The sequence below is a fragment of the Euprymna scolopes genome, chromosome 16, assembly GCF_053919585.1.
Source record: "Euprymna scolopes isolate OS-2025 chromosome 16, ASM5391958v1, whole genome shotgun sequence".
Classification (NCBI taxonomy): Eukaryota; Metazoa; Mollusca; class Cephalopoda; order Sepiida; family Sepiolidae; genus Euprymna; species Euprymna scolopes.
Genome location: NC_136497.1, coordinates 111,158,812 through 111,179,801, shown reverse-complemented (window position 1 = coordinate 111,179,801; position 20,990 = coordinate 111,158,812). Strand labels below are relative to the sequence as shown.

General features: G+C 33.1%; 1 protein-coding gene across 5 annotated transcripts in view; it reads left to right on the top strand.

Moving 5' to 3' along the window:
• LOC145296052 (ATP-dependent 6-phosphofructokinase-like) overlaps nucleotides 1-20,990 on the top strand; it is a 224,438-nt gene that overhangs the window by 110,504 nt on the left and 92,944 nt on the right. For 3 of the 5 annotated variants that reach the window (XM_080142107.1, XM_080142111.1, XM_080142110.1), the window contains exons 13-14: nucleotides 880-897; nucleotides 11,466-11,612. In XM_080142107.1, the coding sequence (XP_079998233.1) occupies nucleotides 880-897; nucleotides 11,466-11,612 (165 nt within the window). The remainder of the gene's footprint in view (nucleotides 1-879; nucleotides 898-11,465; nucleotides 11,613-20,990) is intronic. The other 2 variants (XM_080142108.1, XM_080142112.1) reach the window with 1 other exon arrangement.

The following is a 20,990-nucleotide window of genomic DNA, read 5'->3' as shown; positions in this document are numbered from 1 at the left end:
AGTTTTTTTATAGGTTGGAATCCTTAGGTTTAATTACTTTGCATAAGAAAATAATATGATTACTAAATATAGAACAACTTTTTCTGATATCTCTTCTCACACTGGAAAGGTATTGATGAAAAAAATTTCAAACTTAAATCTGCCATATATCATTCTTTTCTAATAGAGTAATATTAGAATCTGTAGAGCATTATTCATGAAGTGGATAAATTAAAAATCAATGAATTTATAAGGATATTTTGGGTTGTATATGAAATATTGAAATTAATTTGATTTATTATGTGATTGTAAGCATATTGAATTTACCTTGAAACTTTATTATTGATATAGCTCTAGTCAAAAGTATATCAAGCCCTTTACTGAAGATCTGTTGTCTTCAGTTCTGTTGTGATTTTTAGAGGTTTATTTTCTTACATTAATAGTAAATGCTAATAAAGTGTTTAGCAAAGTTTATTATCAGTCATGCCAGTGTAGCTTTCTTTTTATCAAAACTTGAAATAAGATTATTAATTAAAATAGATGTCCAAAGTGGCATAAATAAATATAGTAATAGAAAGCAATTTAAGTCAGGAATGTTACTTTGAATTTAAGTTAGTTTAATAGAAATAAATTAGTTTTTTGGTTATTTTAAGTGTTTTTTTCCTATTACTTTTTAAAATGATTTCTATGATTGTTTTTAATTATCCATTTTACGTTACAAAACAGTTTGATGTGTCACTACTATTTTTCAAGATTAGAATTCCAAAGTTTATTGCGCATATTTATGAATGTCTTATGCAACACTATTCTAAGATATTAACTTACATGTATTTCCGTCTTTATACCTTTTGATAAAGATTGCATCAGATTTAAGTATTTCTGATGAATTCGATTTCCTAGGTACATCTATCAAATGAGGTAAAGTATGTAAATTTTCTTATTTGCACTGAAATATATTCTGTTTGTAATATTGACCATAAATTAGTGAACTCTATACCTTTAAAACATTCTAACTGTGAGTTTGATTCTTCCTTTCAAATATCTTAATTCATTCCTCAAACAATCACTTATAACAGTTTTCATCTCCTAATGAATTGTTTTAAGTATTGTTTCTCTCGCTTGATTTTTTTATATTCTATTGATTTAAATATTTGTTCTTATTCATATGTTTTTTATTTGTAATCTTTGATTTCATCTCGTTTGAACAAAAAACAAGTGCTATCAAGCAAATTTGAGCCAATATTTTGCATTTTAGAATAGCCAGAATTTGTACAAATTTCTCTAGTTTACTTGAATATTTGTGTATTTGCTTTATTTTCATCATAAAAAGGAGGTTAGCTAAATCTTTACCATCATATTACACAATACGAAAAAAATATATATTCTAAGAAAATACCCTTTCAAAGAGTTAAAATCAGATATACACACACCCCAAATGAAAGCCGCGCCTTCACAGTCAAACATATTCTAATTGACCATACAAAATACAGGAATACTATCATACACCAAATTTCATAATGCTATTTGAAATGTGTCTACATCACAAATAATAAACTATCTGGAAAAAGTAAATTTCTTCCAGCTCCCATAGGAGAAACCAAAGCTATAGTTAACTTATTTTATAAATACATTGTAAATGACTCTAAATGAATGTAAGTTGGATCTCAATTTGCAAGTGTATTGGTGTCAGTTTAAATCTAAACCTTTATATAAGAAAGGAGAATATAAAATAAATTTGTCTGAGTTTGTGAACATTCATTGGTATTGTCATTAGCTTTGATTATAGCACTCAACATACATTGTTTAGGGTTAGCAAGAAAGGAGAATCACATGTTATGTTGGGAGGAAAGAATTCCAAAAGTTGAAATCAATAACTTTTATGGTGAAATATAAATATTTCAAAGTTACTTTTATTTGAAAAAAAAAAAAGAAAAAAGCCAAAACAAAAAAAAATTAATTCAAAACAGTATTTATTCAAAGTGTGCTGTTTGATGACATTTTCATCTATTATTATTTTATTTTTGAGTTTATCTTTGTTCATGACTTATAAAAATGGTTGAAATAATGCTATATTAAATTGTATCAATAGTATTACATCATTTTTTTTTTATTTAATAAAATTTGAGGCTTTTATTTTAAAACTGGATTGACAGAAGTAAACCGAATTATAGTTCTTCTAGATAATGTCCTTTCAAAACATTTGATTAAAGCGTCTATCTCCATTTATCAAGTTATAAAGTAAAATGTCATTTTCTTTTTATAAATGTGAAGTTAAAGGTTAGGGTTGTTCCTTGATCAAAAATCTTTGGGATATACTTATCCAAATATATCCTGATTAATGTAGTTTCAGAATATATTCCTAGGGGTCTTTCTCCAACACCCTAGGAGATATTTGTGAATTTGTTCAGGAACTACAGCTGTATGATTCTCATTTATTTTTTATATCTTTATGATTCTTTGTTTATTCCTAGCCTGATGAACTAAAGTTACTCTTTTTGTAAGGGTTTTACTGTAACTTTTGTAAATAGAAGACCATGTTATTAAACATTCTATGACCTGCTAACTCATCACAGGATTCAACAGTTCAACAGTCATGAATCCACAGAACTATAACAAACGATGGTTATTTTCTATTTCAATTCTCAAAATAATTTTTTACAATCCTCTTTAGTGAAAATTTGGCCACAAAATTGAAAATTAATTTTTTTGTTTTTAAACCTGTTAAACAAATAATTTTTAGAAATTTTTGCCAGTCTGCTTTGAAATAGTTTTGAATTTTTGCATCAATAAGTTTATAACACAAAATTCAGTCCTTATTTAAAATTCAACTTAATAAAAAAACAAAGCAAAAAACAGAAAAATCTTTATGATGTATGTACTCATCACGGAACAAAAATGTCATATTCCAAAAATCATGGAAATTGATCAAGTAGTTCTTTATTTTAACTTTTTTTTTTTTTTTTTTTTTTTACAAAGGAGTCACCACCTCTGCGCTCCATGTTTAAAAAGGAAGTGTCCTCTATAGTATCAGATCTGACCGAATGGTTAATTGTAGGCATAGACCAATTCATACCATCTAAAAAATTCCAACAAAAACCTAACAGCCAGCCATGGTTCTCCCCAGAATGTGCTGCTGCTATCGCACACAGAAATCACTTTTTCCATATCTACCAACGTAATAGATGCACTGAGACTAAAGCTGCTTTCAGGACTGCCAACAACCACTGTAAAAGAGTAATAAAAAATGCTAGAGAGCTATGTGCCCAGTCTGTTAAATCCAAGGTAGCTGATCAGCAGCTTGGTTCCCACCAGTTTTGGCAAATAACAAATAGGATCCTGAACAGAAGTGTGCGTTCTATCCCAACCATTATCAATGGACCAGAGGTCATCTCATCAGCGTCAGACAAGGCCAAACTATTTGCAAAGAACTTTGCAGCTACTTCTACACTATGCGACGAAGGCCATCAACTCCCCATATTTCCTCCTATAACACAGAACACGCTAGGTAACATACAAATATCCATGCATGAGGTCGCCAAGCTAATCCAGAACCTTGATTCCAGTAAAGCAACTGGCCCTGATGGCATCCCAATTATAGAGTTAAAAAAGCTTCAACCAGAACTTGCTCCCATACTTACGAAACTATTTAAGCGCTGCCTTAAGGAGAAGTGCTTTCCGACTCCCTGGAAGACCTCATCAGTTTGCCCTGTATTTACGAATTCAGGTGATAAGTCATCTCCCTCTCAGTACAGGCCAATAAGTCTCCTGTGTGTTATGAGTAAGTTGCTGGAATCCATATTAAATAGAGAAATAGTAAACCACCTCAGCAGGAATAACCTTCTTAGTGACACACAATATGGTTTCCGTTCTGTAAGATCTACCGCAGATGTGTTGACGGTTATATCCCACAGGATTAGTGAATCTCTTGACAAAGGCTTCCTTTCTAGGGCAATTGCTCTTGACATATCAAAGGCCTTCGACAAGGTATGGCATAAGGGTCTACTTCACAAGATTTCCAGCTACGGTATAACTGGAAATGTTTTCTCAATCATTAAATCATTTCTCTCCGATAGGCTCATAAGAGTAGTGGTAGATGGACAAAAATCAGAGGTCTGCAATATAAATGCTGGAGTCCCTCAGGGGTCAAATCCTGGGCCCAACTCTCTTCCTGATCCTACATCAATGACCTCCCTAAACATATACTTAAATCATTTGTTGACATCTTTGCTGATGACACGACCATCTACGGCAACACATCAAAGGCTGTAAATGACAAAGTTCTCTCTGATTCTCTCTCCTCTGATCTCGAGCGCGTGGTTCAGTGGGGGAAGACGTGGCTGGTTACCTTTAATGCATCCAAAACCAAACTCCTATCCTTACATCATTAACGCTCTGATCCCCATCTGGCATCAATTGAAATGGATGGCTCTCGTCTGGGTGAGGCTCCGTGTTTTGACAAGCTTCTGGGTTTGACCTTTACTCCTGATCTGAAATGGAACACGTACATCAAATCTGTTGCCAAGGTCGCTGGAAAGATGGTGGGATCCTTCTACCGCTCCAGAAGATATCTCACTACTGATGCAATTCTCTATCTATATTGGTCTATTGGACTAAGTACGTCCAAGGATGGAATACTTTTGCCATATCTGGGCAGGAGCTGCTAAAACAGCCTATCCTGCCTTGACAGAGTACAAAATAGACTTTGTGGCTTAGTGGGGGATTCCCTTTTCTCTACCCTGCAACCTCTCCCACAGAAGAGACGTTGCGAGCCTATCCTTGTTTTATCGTTATTTCCATGGCAGGTGCTCGTCTGAACTCCAATCTCTGATCCCCCCTCGCCAATCTTTCACGAAAAACACCCGTCTAGCTGAATCCACTGTGAAAATTTTCCCCACTCTATATCTGTACCTAAATCAAAATGTGGATTCCATGAATAAAGCTTCTTTCTTAGAACTGCACGCCTGTGGAACTCTGTTCTGTCTGCCTGCTTCCCACCGGACTACAACTTAGATGTCTTCAAGTCCAATGTTAACAAATTCCTAATGAACCGCCCCCTTAAATAAACACTTCATCAAATCTCCACACTAACGTAATGTATTTGCAATAACCCTTATCCCTGAGTGGCTTCCGGGCCTTGATAAGTGGTGATCACTGTGTAAAAAGAAAAAAAATAAATAAATAAAAGATAATATCGTAGTAATCGCTAGTAATGGAGATCTGATAAAGTGTCTTACTTAAGGGGGCGGTTCAACAGGAACCTGTTTATGTTGGACTTGAAGACATCCAAGTTGTAGTCAGGTGGGAAACAGGCAAACGGAAGAGAGTTCCACAGGCGTGCACTTCTAAGAAAGAAGCTTTGTTCATGGAATCTACGTTTTGATTTACGCACAGATAAAGAGTGGGGAAAATTACTGACAGTGGTTTCAGCTAGGCGGGTGTTTTTCATGAAAGATTGGCAAGGGGGGGAACCAGAGATTGGAGCTCAGACGAGCACTTGCCATGGAAATAATGATAAACCAACAACAGGCTCGCAACGTCCCTTCTGTGGAAGAGAGGTTGCAGGGAAGAGAAAAGGCTACAAAATCTATTTTGTACTCTGTCAAGGCAGGATATGCTGTTTTTAGCAGCTCCTGCCCAGATATAGCAGGTGTACTCCATCCTTGGACGTACTTGGCTTTTATATAGATAGAGAATTGCATCAGTAGTGAGATATCTTCTGGACCGATAGACAGATCCCACCATTTTTCCAGCGACCTTAGCAACAGATTTGATGTACGTGTTCCATTTCAAATCAGGAGTAAAGGTCAATCCCAGAAGCTTGTCAAAACATGGAGCCTCCCCAAGGCGAGAGCCATCCATTTCAATTGATGCCAGATGGGGATCAGAGCGTTGATGATGTAAAGATAGAAGCTTAGTTTTAGATGCATTAAAATTAACCAGCCACTCCTTTCCCCATTGCACCATACACTCAAAATGAGAGGAGAGAGAATCAGAGAGAACTTTGTCATTTACAGCCTTTGATGTGTTGCCATAGATGGTTGTGTCATCAGCATAGATGTCAACGAATGATTTAAGTATGTGTTTTGGGAGGTCATTGATGTATATCAGGAAGAATGTTGGGCCCAGGATGGACCCTTGAGGGACTCCAGCATTAATACTATGGGCTTCTGATTTCTGCCCATCAACCACTACTCTTATGAGCCTATCAGAGAGAAATGATTTAATAATTGCGAAAACATTTCCAGTTATACCGTAGTTGGAAATCTTGGAAAGTAGGCCTTTATGTCATACCTTATCGAAGGCCTTTGATATGTCAAAGAAAGGAAGCCTTTGTTGAGAGATTTATTAATCCTATGAGATGTAACCGTTAGCAAATCTGCTGTAGATCTAGCAGAACGGAGACCATATTGCATGTCACTAAGAAGGTTATTTCTGCTCAGGTGGTTGACTACTTCTTTATTTAATATGGATTCCAGCAACTTACTCATGACACACAGGAGACTTATTGGTCTGTACTGAGAGGGAGATTACCTGTCACCTGAATTCTTAAATACAGGGCATACTGATGAGGTTTTCCAGAGTGTTGGAAGCACTTCTTAAGACAATGCTTAAACAGTTTTGTAAGTATGGGAGCAAGTTCTGGTTGAAGCTTTTTCAACACTATAATTGGAATACCGTCAGGAATCTTTACTGGAATCAAGGTTCTTGATTAGCTTGGCGACATCACACACAGATATTTGTATGTTGCATAGCGTGTTGTCTGTTATAGGAGGAAATATGGGGAGTTGATGGCTTTGGTCACATAGAGTAGAATTAGCAGCAAAGCTCTTGGCAAATAGTTTGGCTTTGTCTGATGCTGACGAGATGACCTCAGATCCATTGATGATGGTTGAGATAGAACGCACACTTCTGTTCAGGATCCTTTTTGCTATTTGCCAAAACTGGTGGGAACCAAGCCGCTGTTCAGTTACTTTGGATTTAATGTGGAAATTAAATAAATTGTTATATGGACTAAAACAAAGTGCACACAATTGGAATTTAACACTCCATAATTATTTAGTAGAACAGGAATTCAAGCAATGTCCCGTAGACGCGTGCATGTATACCAAAAATGTAGGTACAACACTTTAAAAGATGTTAAAAATGAATTAAATAAAAAATTTAAAATGGCCGATCTTGAACGACTGTCATGGTTCCTCGGTATAAAATTTACTTGAACTATGAACCAATCATGATACATTGAAAAAATTCTGCTCAAGTTCGGAATGCAAGATTGCAAGCCGCGTTCAACTCCCGTCGAAATGGACATAAATAAAAATATAGGGACCGAAACAAAATCCATAGATAATCGAATATACAGGGAAATAGTAGGGAGCTTCATCTACTTGATGACCACAATAAAAATATAGGGACCGAAACAAAATCCATAGATAATCGAATATACAGGGAAATGGTAGGGAGCTTCATCTACTTGATGACCACAACTAGGCCTGACATATGTTACACTGTAACAAAGCTTTCTCAAAACTTATCGAACCCGACAAGTAAGGACCTTAATCGTGCCAAACAAATCCTTCGTTACCTAAAAAGAACCAAGGAACAATCTTTAATACTTAAAAAGTCTACATATCGTCTAAATTTAGAAGGATTTTCAGATTCAGATTAGGGTAACTCTGAGGATAGAAAAAGTATAACAGGGTATTGTTTTAGACTGTCAAAGACTGGGCCCATAACCTGTTAAGTTTTGAGACATTATGTTGAACAAAGATGACGGCGTAGTTCAGATCAGTAATTGGCAGTAACCAAGATGGCGGCCAAGAATCAAATGCAGTCCGTGGCATAGTTAACGGCGAACTGATTGAATCCAAATTTGAACAATTTTTATAATTTTGAAAGGTTTTCATTGGTTGTTTAGCACAGCTGGTGGTTATAAAAATGATTGGCGAATCCATTCGTCACATTTAGGAGTCAAAAACATTTTACAGAGCATATAGCTCTCTTGCATTTTTTATTTCTCTTTTACAGTGGTTTAACTAAAAATAAAAATTAAATTGACAATTTTTAGTGAAACAAAAACTTAATTTTTTTCAATACAAAATCTTGATAATCGAATTGTCCATCCCTGAAATTTAACATATTCTAATAAACATAGTGCTTCCTGTTTCACTTGTTATAAAATTTGATTTTAAGAAAAAAAAATTGATCAATTTACATAATAAATAAAGGTTTGTCTATATTTTCTGTATTTTTTTTTTATGAAGCCGAATTCTAAATAAGAACGCAAAATTCATTAATTAATTAGTTTTTAGTGTTTATGCAAAATACGAACTGTGCTGAAATAACATTATTATTTAGAAACCCATTTCTAAATAAATTATCCAGTTGGTTTTTTATAATTTTGATTTAAGATATATTTCTGTACTAGTAACTTTCTATTTAAATTATTTCTTTGAATTTAGATAGGTTTTATTAAATATATCGTTTTTTTATTTTTAAAAATTATTTATTATTCGATTTTAATTTGTTTGTTGAATTGTTTGCTTATTCCCTAAATTCATAATTCAATATTTTATTGTCTCTTGCTTCAAACATATGTAATTTTACATACACAATTCTTGTTTTTCCTTTTTAATTTCTATCAAATAAAGTTCATTTTCAATGTTCAAATGTTCCTTTATTTTTTTATGCAAATTTTTAAGTAAATGATAAACAAATTTTACTCTTTTAAATCCATGAAACCATAAAATGCTTATTTACAGAATGTTGTTTTACAGAAACAACACAACTTTTCCTGTTTGAATTCTCATTTTTCTTTTTTATTTTAATTAATATTGAGTTCAGTTTCAGTATAAATCGTGTTTCTTATTTTTCTTTTGCAAGTTTTAAGTTTTTTAATGTTTTTGTAAAAAGCTCTCATCATTATCTGACTGTTTGACAGATCCTGCTTGGACCTCAGACATAGCAACATTTTTCAGTAACTAGGTCTCTTTCTATTTACAAAGGTCACAGTATTACCTACACAAGCATGGGTGTCATAAAAAACACACTAAAAAACATTTAAATAAAATAATTGCAAATTTTTTGTAAAAGAAAAAAAATCACAACAAATAATAATAATGCATAAATTGTATAAAATTTGGAATATTCTAATTTAACAATGTTGCCATTTTAAATAAGAATTATTTGAAGGTAGCATAAAAAATTCATATTTAATTTAAATATTTGGAGCAAGAATTATAAATTTTGTTTGAACTTTGAACAGAAAATTATTTAGCTTTGTGATTTCTTGTCCCTTAAATCTCACAGTTGTGCTGTTTTGACTTATTTGCTACAAACCCACATTTCAAATATATTTTGCTGCTTTTGTCTATAATTTTAATCTTTCCAAATGTATCTGATTTGCTTTAATTTTGCTCTTTAAATTAACTTATAAATATATATTTTATTTCATGGTGTTTTGTAAATTTGAAAACTTCTTGCTGATAATATTACTAGGAGCTATACTTCAATGCTATACATGCTTACTTTGCTTTCATATAAAAAAGATTTAATAATAAATGTAAGAATAAGTGGTTTGGTTTAATTTTAATTATTCCTCTTGATTAATTTGTGAAATCTATCATGCAAAATATGCTTATAAACTTGTAAAAAATACAATGAAGTAAAATTTTCATTAACAAATTAAATACTTCTAACAAGGATAATATGTCAAAGGATATTATAATTTGAATTACATCTGATAAATTTTGTAATTCTCAATTGAGTTTTGTTCAATAAATGAGATTATTTTTTATTTAAAGTTTTTTTTTTATTTTTAAATACTTTTTCTGCCTTTTGAATTTTTGAAAAAAAAAAAAATTCATTTGCATTATTTATAATCAAACTGATGTCCCCTATCTTGGTTGTTTATTATCACAGGAAAAATGGTTTTGTGGCATAAAAATATCTAAATAAATAGAATGAGCTGTTTATTGTAAAGTTACCAAATACGAGATCTACTGTGATTACTAGCAGTGGAATAAGAACAGATCAAATGGAAGATTCAGTTCAGAATTTCCATAAAGTTTACTGTACTGTGACATTTAAAAAAAGGTTTAAATTTGCAGCAGTTGGAATGTTGATTATTACAACCAAGTTAAAGATACCAGTTTGATGGTAAATGATGTAAATAAATCATTTTCTATTGAAGTGAAATTTATGAAATCAACATTGTTTCATTAATTGTATTCCATTGGGAACTATTTAAATGTATTTTGAATATTGCATGTGTGTTTTCAGAGAAACATTTTTTCCCCCTGTTTCGCTCCAGCTTTGTATAAAATTCATATATAATAATAAATTTATAGATTTGCCTTTAATTATTAGCTAAATTTTGTAATAAAATTTTTTTTGAAATGTTGTGAATTTATTAAGCTCAAGAATTATGTGTTCTCTTATTTGAAATAAGTCATTAACTTCTCAACTGATTCAATAACTTCATTCTGATTTTCCTTATATTTAAAAGAAAATTTAGTAAAGTTATAAATTGTTGGATGTGTTTACATCTTAAAATGTTCATATTTCAAGTTATATGATTAAATAAATTAATCAGTGAAAATTCTTGTAAAAAAAATGAACTGCTATATTTGAATGCTTTCATGATCAAAGGAACCCACAAGACAGCACATGTAAAATAATATTACAAATAGTTTTGATGAAGTATTTGTATATTATTTTATATGTGATGCTTTCTAAAAGCTGTAGTGCATAAGTAAACCTACATTTTGTCATGGAATTACTAACACAAAATAATTTAACTAACATTTTCTCCTGTTTTAATAGGAGCAAATATTAGTTAACAATCTATTAAAGTAGTAAACTTTTATCTATTTTTATACTGTAGCACAAAAATTATAACTAATCTTGGAGCAAGTATTCCCAATTTATTTACTCAGTGTATTTTTATTTTTGATATTTTAAAACAATTTGATTATTATTAGTTTTGACTTTAAATTGTGTTAATTTTCAATTTTAAAAATTTAATATATTCCACAAAATGGGAATAGTTTTATCAATTGTCATCAGTTATGATTAAATAATTATTTAAAAATTTCTGCAACAAGATTTTTTATAAATGCAAGTGAATCCAAGAATTTTTTATTTTGATGTAAGCTCACATTTACTTTGAAACTTAATTGCCTCTTTATGTTTTTGTAAAGAAGAAAAACTTCACATCTTATAAATCATAACCATATATGGGTAAGTTGTAAATATTAGTTATATATTTTATTTAAATCTTGTGAATAGTAGGTTGTATTAAGTTTATATTGTCCTTTTAATTTCGTATAGTTATATTCTCTTAAACCAGTTTTTCTCTATTTCTGATCCTTTCAAAATTAACAGAAAATATTTTCTTAATTGAAATTGAAAGTATTACAAAATCATACTTATTTGTACTTTTTTTTAATGTTTTCTTTTTTTTTTTTTTTTTTTTTTTTTCTTTTCAGAAAAGTAAGAATTTGGCAATTATGAACATTGGTGCTCCAGCTTGTGGAATGAATGCTGCAATGAGATCCTTTGTTCGTTTGGGACTTACCCGTGGTTATAATATCATTGGTATCAATGATAGTTTTGATGGATTACTAAATGATAGTGTAAGTGGATTGCTTTATCTATTTGAATTGATGTATTGAATAAAACCGTTCATCTTTCAGAGGAAAAAAAAAAAATTTTATAATATACTAATGAAACCTACCTACCCTCCACACAGCAATTAATATACAGTGTTAAAACATGTTTTTTTTACTCATAAGAATTTCATAATTTTAACAACAAACTTTGATAAATTTTTACATTAACACTCTCAACCTCTCCCTCTCCAAGAAAATGCAGTTCTACTTTTGAGAGTCATTCTAACTTATTAGGGTACTAAACTAATATATTATGATTTGTCTTTTTTCTTCTGCTGATTAATAATAAATATAAAAAACATTGTTTAACGAGTATGTTCTGTTAAAAAATACTGTCAGCTGTATGTAACATGTATATTTTTTTCTTTTTATTTCATTTTTACCCCAAACAAGGCACAGTGCCAATTTGATGTAGGGGGACTACTATTGGGGACATAAGGTGAGGGATATTATGTAGGGAGTTGAACAGCAAAATGTCTATTCACTTTATACTTGAACTTCTGCATGTCAGTACAATTGAGAAAACAACCAGGGAGGAAATTTCAGAGTCTAGCAGTTCTGGGGAAGAAACCATTAGAGTAGAAGGCCTTCTTACATCTAGGGATGTTTACTGTGTAAGGGTGGCATTTTGCTGATTGTTGGGTTGTCAGAGGTATTTACATTGAGGGGGTACAAGTGTTTGTAGTTAAATGGAGCATCCAGCACAATACTTGTCGAATAGGCAGAGGGATGCAACATTTCATCAATGGGACAGAGGTTAAAGCTTGGATGACAGTTCAAACCTATCAAGTTGGCGATTCTCTTTTGAACCCTGTCCAGGAGCGAGAGACTAGTAGCAGGTGCACCAGTCCAAATGCGACAATACTCCATAACCTGGACGAATGGTGGCCTTATAGAGGTACAGGATACTTTCAGGCGTAAGTAACTTTCTAGCATGGTAGAGAGAGCTCACCTTCATCGCAGCAGCTCTAGCAATACTTTCAATGTATCTGTTCCAACTCATGTTTCCTGTGAACATTAAGTCAAGGAGTTTAAAAGAAGTACTTTCATGGTAAGTAATGTATCTTTAGATATAGCTATTGATGGTTGAGAAGGTTTCTTGTAATTATTGAAGAAAACAAGCTTAGTCTTGGCAGCATTGAATGTGATCATCCATTTTTGTCCTCATTCCACTATGGATTGGAGGTCTTCCTCTAGTGTTTTGTTTCTGCCATTGCTTTGTGTTCATTTGTTTTCCCCTTGTGTCTGTTATAGAATGTGGTATCATCAGCAAATAAACCCATCTCAGAAACAATTTTATCAGGGAGGTCATTTATGAATATTAGGAATAATAAAGGTCCAAGAATAGACCCCTGAGGTACACCCGCATTTATATCATATTGTTTAGATGTACGACTGTTAAGGACAACCTGAATTCTTCTCTTATTTAAGAAGGATTTAATTATGTTAAGTATTCGCCCGGTGATACCATATGATCTGATTTTCCTGAGAAGACCATCGTGCCATACCTTGTCAAAAGCCTTAGATATATCGAGGGCTACCGCTCTACCCTCTCCTGCTTTGTCCAGTATATGGTATATACATTCAGAGATTAGGACATCTGCTGTAGAACCGGCTTGTCTAAATCCATATTGTAGGTCGGTCAGAAGTTTAGCAGCTGTAAGGTGATTGACTAGAGCTTGATTAATTATGGACTCAAATATTTTGGCGAAAAGTGGGAGGAGGTTAATGGGGCGATAATTTACTGGGTCAGTTTTTTCGCCAGAATTCTTGAATACTGGTACCACAGAAGCAGTTTTCCAGCAGTCAAGAAAACAAGATTCATTAAAGCATTTGTTGTAAAGTTTGGAGAGAACTGGAGTAACCTCTGTGGTGCATTTGTTTTTAATAGCACAGCTGGGATGATAGTTCACATGCTTTTTAGGTGTCTGTTTTTTATATCATACACCTGAGAAGGGGTAATTTTCAGATCATCCAGTGTGATGTCAGTCCACAAAGAAAAATCAGGGAGGAAGTGGTTTGCTTGGTCCAATGTAGAGTTTGAGGCAAACCGACTGGCAAGCATGTTAGCCTTCTCAGTTGCTGTGCAAACAACTTGATAATTGTTGGATAGTGGGGGAATTGTTGATTGTCGATTATTTACTACAATGTTGTAGATTTTCCAGACATCACAGGTTCCTAATTTCTCTGCTTTGATGTATTTTTAGACAAAGAATGAAGTTGGGAATTAAGAGAACATGTGCTCACCTCATTTTTCTATCAGCTGCAAGTTTACACGTCCAAATGTCACAATTGCCTTGTGAAAACGTGAGAAGGCTGACATCACTGAAAAGTTCACTGATAAAGGAAAATAATTTATAACTGAAATAACTTGATTTTACAACTTTAACATTACACCATTAATAATGTAAACATTAAATTTGTTAATGATGAAAAATTGATTGCATGATTTATTTAAGAATTATAAACTACTGGATAGTCATGTGATCACTTCTATCTCTTGAACTTAATTTTTTTATCAAAAAGAAATCTATTTCATATTAATTCTGAAGCATTTCTCCTAACAAACACCCCGGATATCTTAGCACTAAGTGAGACTAACCTACACTTCTCCATCCCCTCTAACTACTTTAACATGCCTGAATATCTCCCACTCTGCCATAAGAACTCTGATAAACATGCATGGGCTTGGAGTCTACATTCGAAACGCCTTCCCCTTGACTTAGTAATACACACGGACGAAAAAACGCTTTGGATAATCAGATTTCAAGGTAGTTCTACTAAAATAGCCATATTTTTTAAACCAAAGCACTTCAAGTCTTCAAATTACTACTGTTTTGTTCGGAAATGAATATACTTTCAAATGAATTAATAAATATGAATGTACATTATATATTTTAAGAGTTTTAAGCAAATAAAGTGATAAAAATGTGAACGTCATAAAATGGCGTTTTTGGTAAGGTTTTGTAATGACCCCCCCTGTTTTCTAAAGGTCCGTACTGTGATTGTATGAAGAATTTCGTCATGAGATTTGGGAACCAATTAGAAGAGGTGTTAATCTTAATACTGTCAAGTGTCCGAAATATTTTTTACGATTTCTTTTTTTGTCGTGTTAAAAATAAGACTTTAATATGACGAGTATCGAAACATTTTGAAAAAAAAATTCTTCGGACACCCAGTAAATCAATCTTTTTACTATCTTTATCAATTAAAAGTATTATTTTATGTTGAGTAGGACCGCGGTAATTGATAATTTAAAAGGACCTACCCGAAAAAAAAATTGTTTCTATTTCTCGAATTTGGTCAAATGAAGTTAGTATTACTAGAAGCAGCAGCAGCAGCAGCAGCAGCAGCAGCAGCTCCAGCCTGTAGAATCAGCGATAGCACAGTTGTAAACAAACACGCGTTCTTTAATTTTTATTCAAGAACGAATTAAGAAAAAACATGAAAATATGAATATAAATGTTCTTATGTTTAATTAGAGCTATTTTGTTATCAGAATAAAATTAGTTTAGAACTATTCGGTTTTCAGAATGTATAATAACAACAATCCCAACCAATTCGGCATTATGAATCTGTTGCAATTTCTCACATTTCTCGTCAAATTTAAAAACATGGTTAAAAAAACAAAATAAACTTTTGTAGATATATAGCTTGCATGCACTTTTATTCTTTAAATTAGTTTTGAACAGCGAATTAAAACAATGTTTTACTGCGAACAGCCACAATTTTTTTTTTTTCAAAATCAAAATAAGTATCAAAATCTCGTTTATACATAGATTCGAAAAAGTTGTCAAAAAACAAATATATAACAAATAAATGTTATCAAAGGCAAGATAAGTTACTTTTCTACCTAACTGGATAATTTTCTAGTGTTTTTATTTAATGTAACATGTTTATTCAGCTCGAAAAACGTACAGTGTTTACCGATGTACTGGAAAATTAAAAATGGTGCCCGGACCGACTCTCTTTGACATGGTAAGTTTGAGAAAAGGAGTTAAAAATAAAAAAACTATACAAAATACTGTTAAAAGCTCACCGAATATATGTCAGCCCATGTCACGGTAACGTATATTAAGCGAGTTTCTAGCAGTATTTTGTCTACTTTTTTATTTTTAACTCTTTTCCCCAAACTTACCGTTTCAAGAGAGTCGGGCGCCATTTTAAATTTTCCAAAACATCGGTAAACACTGTTTTCAAGCTGAATAAACATGTTACATTAAATAAAAACACTAAAAAATTATCCAGTTAGGTAGAAAAGTAACTTGCTTTTGATAACATTTATTTGTTATATATTTGTTTTTTTGACAACTTTTTCGAATCTATGTGTATAGTAATACAAACCCTCAAAATCTATATCAATATTCTTGAAATTTTAAAAGCAGTTAGAAAACACATCAAACTACAATTAGGAAGCTTTTTATTTCGTTATGTTTTTTTTTTTCTACTTATTAAGCGAAAGATATTTTTACAACCTGCTCCAGCGTAGTATAAACGGCCTATGGAATTAACACCTTCAACCTCGAAAATAGAAATCAACAAATTTTTGAACACTCTCTTTGAAAAAAAGCTCTCTTAACTTCACCTCTAATCCAAATTATGTGTGGCAAGTCTCCTCCTAAAACACTCTTTAACCCTAACAATAACACTAAGTTCGAGTGGCAAGCCCCCCAACAAAATACCGCTGTAAGCCACATACAAGCATGTAAAACAAACAAACAAAAAATAGATCCTTCCTTAAAGAAAAATACACATAAAAATAAATTGGTTAACTGTCCTAAAATGCTAGAATGGCCAGAAAATGGTGAATTATTTTGCATTAAATTTTTGTGAAACTAACCGCTCCCCCCCTCTAATATTGTTTTTGTTAGCTTTGTCTCTGTCAAGTTTTCAGTATGTTCACACATAATTTTCCTTAGCCCTACAATTAATTCAAAGTCCGAATGGCAACCCTCCCCATATTCTCATTGCATAGAAACCCTCTTAAAGCTACACATAATCATCTTAAAAAAAAAAAAGCATGCATATTTTCCCATAGAAAAAAAAAAACAGTTAACTGCCCTAAAATGCTAGAATGACCTGTAATAGGAAATTATTTTACATTCAATTCTAAAATAATTTGTTTATCTTTCATTAAAGTTTTTCATGGCATTTTATACATAATTTCCTAAAAAGGTAGAATCACATTTTGGAGGGGTGGTCAGAAGGAGTTGAGTGGGGTTAAACAGAAGGTGTTAATCTACAATAATACCAAAGAAATATTGCAATATATTCATTTTTAAATGGTCTTATGTTTAGATTTAAGTTTTTTGTACATAAAGCACATTACAATTCAACTTTGAGTTCTCCAACTTCTTTTCTGTTTATGGATACATGGCATTTTTAAGGAATTGCTGCACATTTATGCACATTTACTGCAGATTATTTGGAAACCATAAACTTTGGGAGATTTTCAGTTGCATATTCTGATTCCTTGTACAAAAATACACTTATATGGTAAATTTCATTTCTTAGTCTTGTGTTTTAACAAAGATATGATATTTTTACTGAAAAAGTAGTGTAAAAAATGTGACGAAACGCATATGGTCTTAGAGAGGGAAAAATATCCAAACGTGTGAGGCACAAAAATAGCCATAACTTCCTTAATTTTAATCAGATTTTAAAAATTTAAAAAGATTCTTTCTTAGCTCATCAAGCTCTTTCTATGCATACCAATATTGAAATATTTTAAGCTATTTCAATTTTTTCATGTGTATTGCTACTTGACTAGAGGAACAAAACTAGAATTGAACGATCAAGCCTTTATGAGCTTTAGACTTAACATGCAACATAACATTAGCTACTTTTATTTTTTCTACCGCTCTCCCTCGACCCAATACTGTACCCTAATAAACAAAGTCTCTGAGAGCATAGATACAGCACTTTCCCTCGACACTAATGTACAAGTGCATGTATTTGGTAACTTCAATGTTCACCACAGCAACTGGCTTGGATTTTCTACTCACACAGACGCAGCTGGTACCACAACACATAACTTCTCTATATGTCATTCCCTATCACAAATGGTTACGTTTCCAACCCGTTTCCCAGACCAGCAACGACAACACGCATCACTTCTAGATCTGTTTCTGACCACAGTTCTCAGTGCCCACAACCCTCTTGGGAATGCCGATCATGCAGTGATAATGGTTGAAATCGCCCTAAACTCTAGAGCCAAAACTGAAGAGCCACTGCTCAAAACAACGAGATATTATAAAAAGGCTGACTGGGAAGCTATCAGGGATTTCATCAGGGACGCCCCATGGCAAAATATGTTTTCAATTCCTGCTGAACATTGCGTAAATGAGACCACTGAATGGTTCAAAACGGCACATGTTCCCACGCACAAATTTTATAGCAAGCCCGACTCTCCCCCGTGGTTTACTTCTACTTGTGCAGCTGTCATAGCGCAAAGGCAGCATGCGTACTGCAAATTTAACTGATATAAGTCCAGTTCAAACAGACAGAAGTATATAGAAGCCAGAAATAACTGTAAGAAAGAAATAGCGACAGCTAAGAGAGAATTTACTGAAAACACCACAAAACGCATCGAAGCACAGAAATTAGGAACCCGTGACTTCTGGAAAATCTACAATAGTGTAGTAAATAATCGACAATCAACAATTCCCCCACTATCCAACAATCATGAGGTTGTTTGTTCTGCAACTGAGAAGGCTAACATGCTTGCCAGACGGTTTGTCTCCAACTCCACACTGGACCCTGCTAACCACCCCCTCCCTGTTTTTCCTTTGCGGACAGACACCACACTAGATGATCTGAAAATCACCTCTTCTCGGGTGCATGCTATCATAAGAAATCTTGGCACTGCAAAAGCATGTGGACCTGATCTCATCCTGGCTGTGCTATTAAAAAAGTGTGCCGCCAAAGTAGCTCCAGTTCTCTCCAAACTTTACAACAAATGCTTTAATGACTCTTGCTTTCCTGCCTGCTGGAAAACTGCTTCTGTGTTACCAGTTTTCAAGAATTCTGGCAAAAGAACTAACCCAGTAAATTATCGCTCCATTAGCCTCCTCCCACTTTTCGCCAAAATATTTGAGACCATAATTAACCAAGCACTAGTTGATGGACTAGATGCTACAGATGCTAAACTTCTGACCGACCAACAATATGGATTTAGACGAGCCCGTTCCACAGCAGACATCCTAACTGTAATCTCAGAACGTATATACCATTCACTGGACTAAGCGGGGGAGGGAAGAGCAGTAGCTCTAGTTATATCTAAGGCTTATGACAGGGTATGGCATGAGGGTTTTCTAAGAAAATCAGATCATATGGTATCACTGGAAGAATACATAACATAATTAAATTCTTTTTAGATAAGAGAAAAATCCAGGTTGTCCTTGATGGTCGTACATCTAAACAATATAATATAAATGCTAGAGTGCCTCAGGGGTCTATCCTTGGACCTCTGTTATTCCTAATATTCATTAAATGACCTCCTTGACAAAATTGTCTCTGAGATGGGTATATATGCTGACGACACCATGCTCTATAACAGACAGACACGACAGGAAAACAAATAAACACATATCTAAAGAAATGACAGAAACACTAGAGGATGACCTCCGATCCGTAGTGGAATAGGGACAAAAATGGATGGTCACATTCAATGCTGCCAAGACTAAACTTGTTTCCTTCAATAATTACAAGAAACCTTCCCTACCACCAATAGCAATGGCCAATGATTCTTTATCTGAAAGTACTTCTTTTAAACTCCTCGGCCTAACGTTCACAGGAAACATGAGTTGGAATAATTACATTGAGAGTATTGCCAGGACCGCTGCGAAGAAGGTAGGTTCTCTCTACCATGCTAGAAAGCTACTAACGCCCTAAAGTATCCTATACCTCTATAAGGCCACCATTCGCCCATGTATGGAGTATTGCTGTCATATTTGGGCTTGTGCATCTGCCACTAGTCTCTCGCTCCTAGACAAGGTTCAAAAGAGAGTCGCCAATCTGATAGGTCCTGAACTGTCATCTAAACTTCAGCCTCTGTCCCATCGACGAAATGTTGCATCCCTCTACCTGTTCTACAAGTACTGACGAACTGCGAGCACTTGTGCCTCCTTGACGTAAATACCCCTGACAAACCCGACAAGCAGCTAAATCCCACCTCTTCACGGTAGAGATCCCTAGATGTAAGAGAGCCTTTTACTCCAGTAGTTTCTTCCCCAGAACAGCTAGACTTTGGAATTCCTTCCAGGTCCCTGCTTCTCCAAGTGTACTGACATGCAGAAGTTCAAGTGTAACATGAACCAACATCTTGCTGTCCAACTCCCTACACAGTACCCCTGATGGTTATGTCCCTGATAGTAGCCCCCTACAACAAAGTGGCAATGTACCTTGTTTGGGGTGAAAATGTAATAAAAAAAAAAAAAATTTTTTTTTTAATTCTGAGTTAACATAACAGGTTTTAACTTTCACTAAATATTCTTCAATTCATGTTTTCTCCTTTACATTATTTTTAAATATTCATCCTCACTTACATATATATATATACATATAGCATTAATTCTAAATCTGTATTTTTTTTTTTTTTTTTTTTTGAAATATTAATGTAAAAGAATAAGATTGCAATACTGCAATTTTAATAAGGAAGTTTTTATATGTATAGATAAAAATTAAAAAAAATTTAAATGTCTAATGAAAGATATTTTGTATATTTCTTACCTCCTTCCATCTAGAAAAAGTAATTACTCTTTCAAAGTTATTCATAATGTCTCTTATTCTTCTGTAAAATTCCATATTTAAGTTTAGAGCTTACAATGATAAATAATTTATGGTCAACTTTGATAGATATCCATGTATGGATTTTCAGATTTTAGAGTGCCTATGAATCTACTAATCTTCTTTGGATTTTCTAGCAGGATAAGTTCAAGAGATAAAAAAAAATAATCCTTTTATCTATATATTAATTTGCTTGTATGTACGGTGTCACGTCATCATCATCGCAAACATTAATTAATGAAACGCGTCATCATCATCGCAAACATTAATTAATGTGAATTATCTCCCTTTATTGTTCAATCTTTATCAGTTAAAAATCATTAACCCTTTTATTTCCCAAAAGTTCCCGAACAAAAAAAAAAAAAAAAAAAATAATAACTGTCTATTTATGGTTCCGGATTATTTTAAAGACAGCTATGCATAGAAGGTATCGTTCCAGTTTAAATAGTATAGTATTTTACTTACATTTTTAACGATGTCTTCTGTTTATTATTGTAGGAACGTTTATTCTATTTTATTCAGTAATAAATATATTTTTTACATTTAACGCTACGA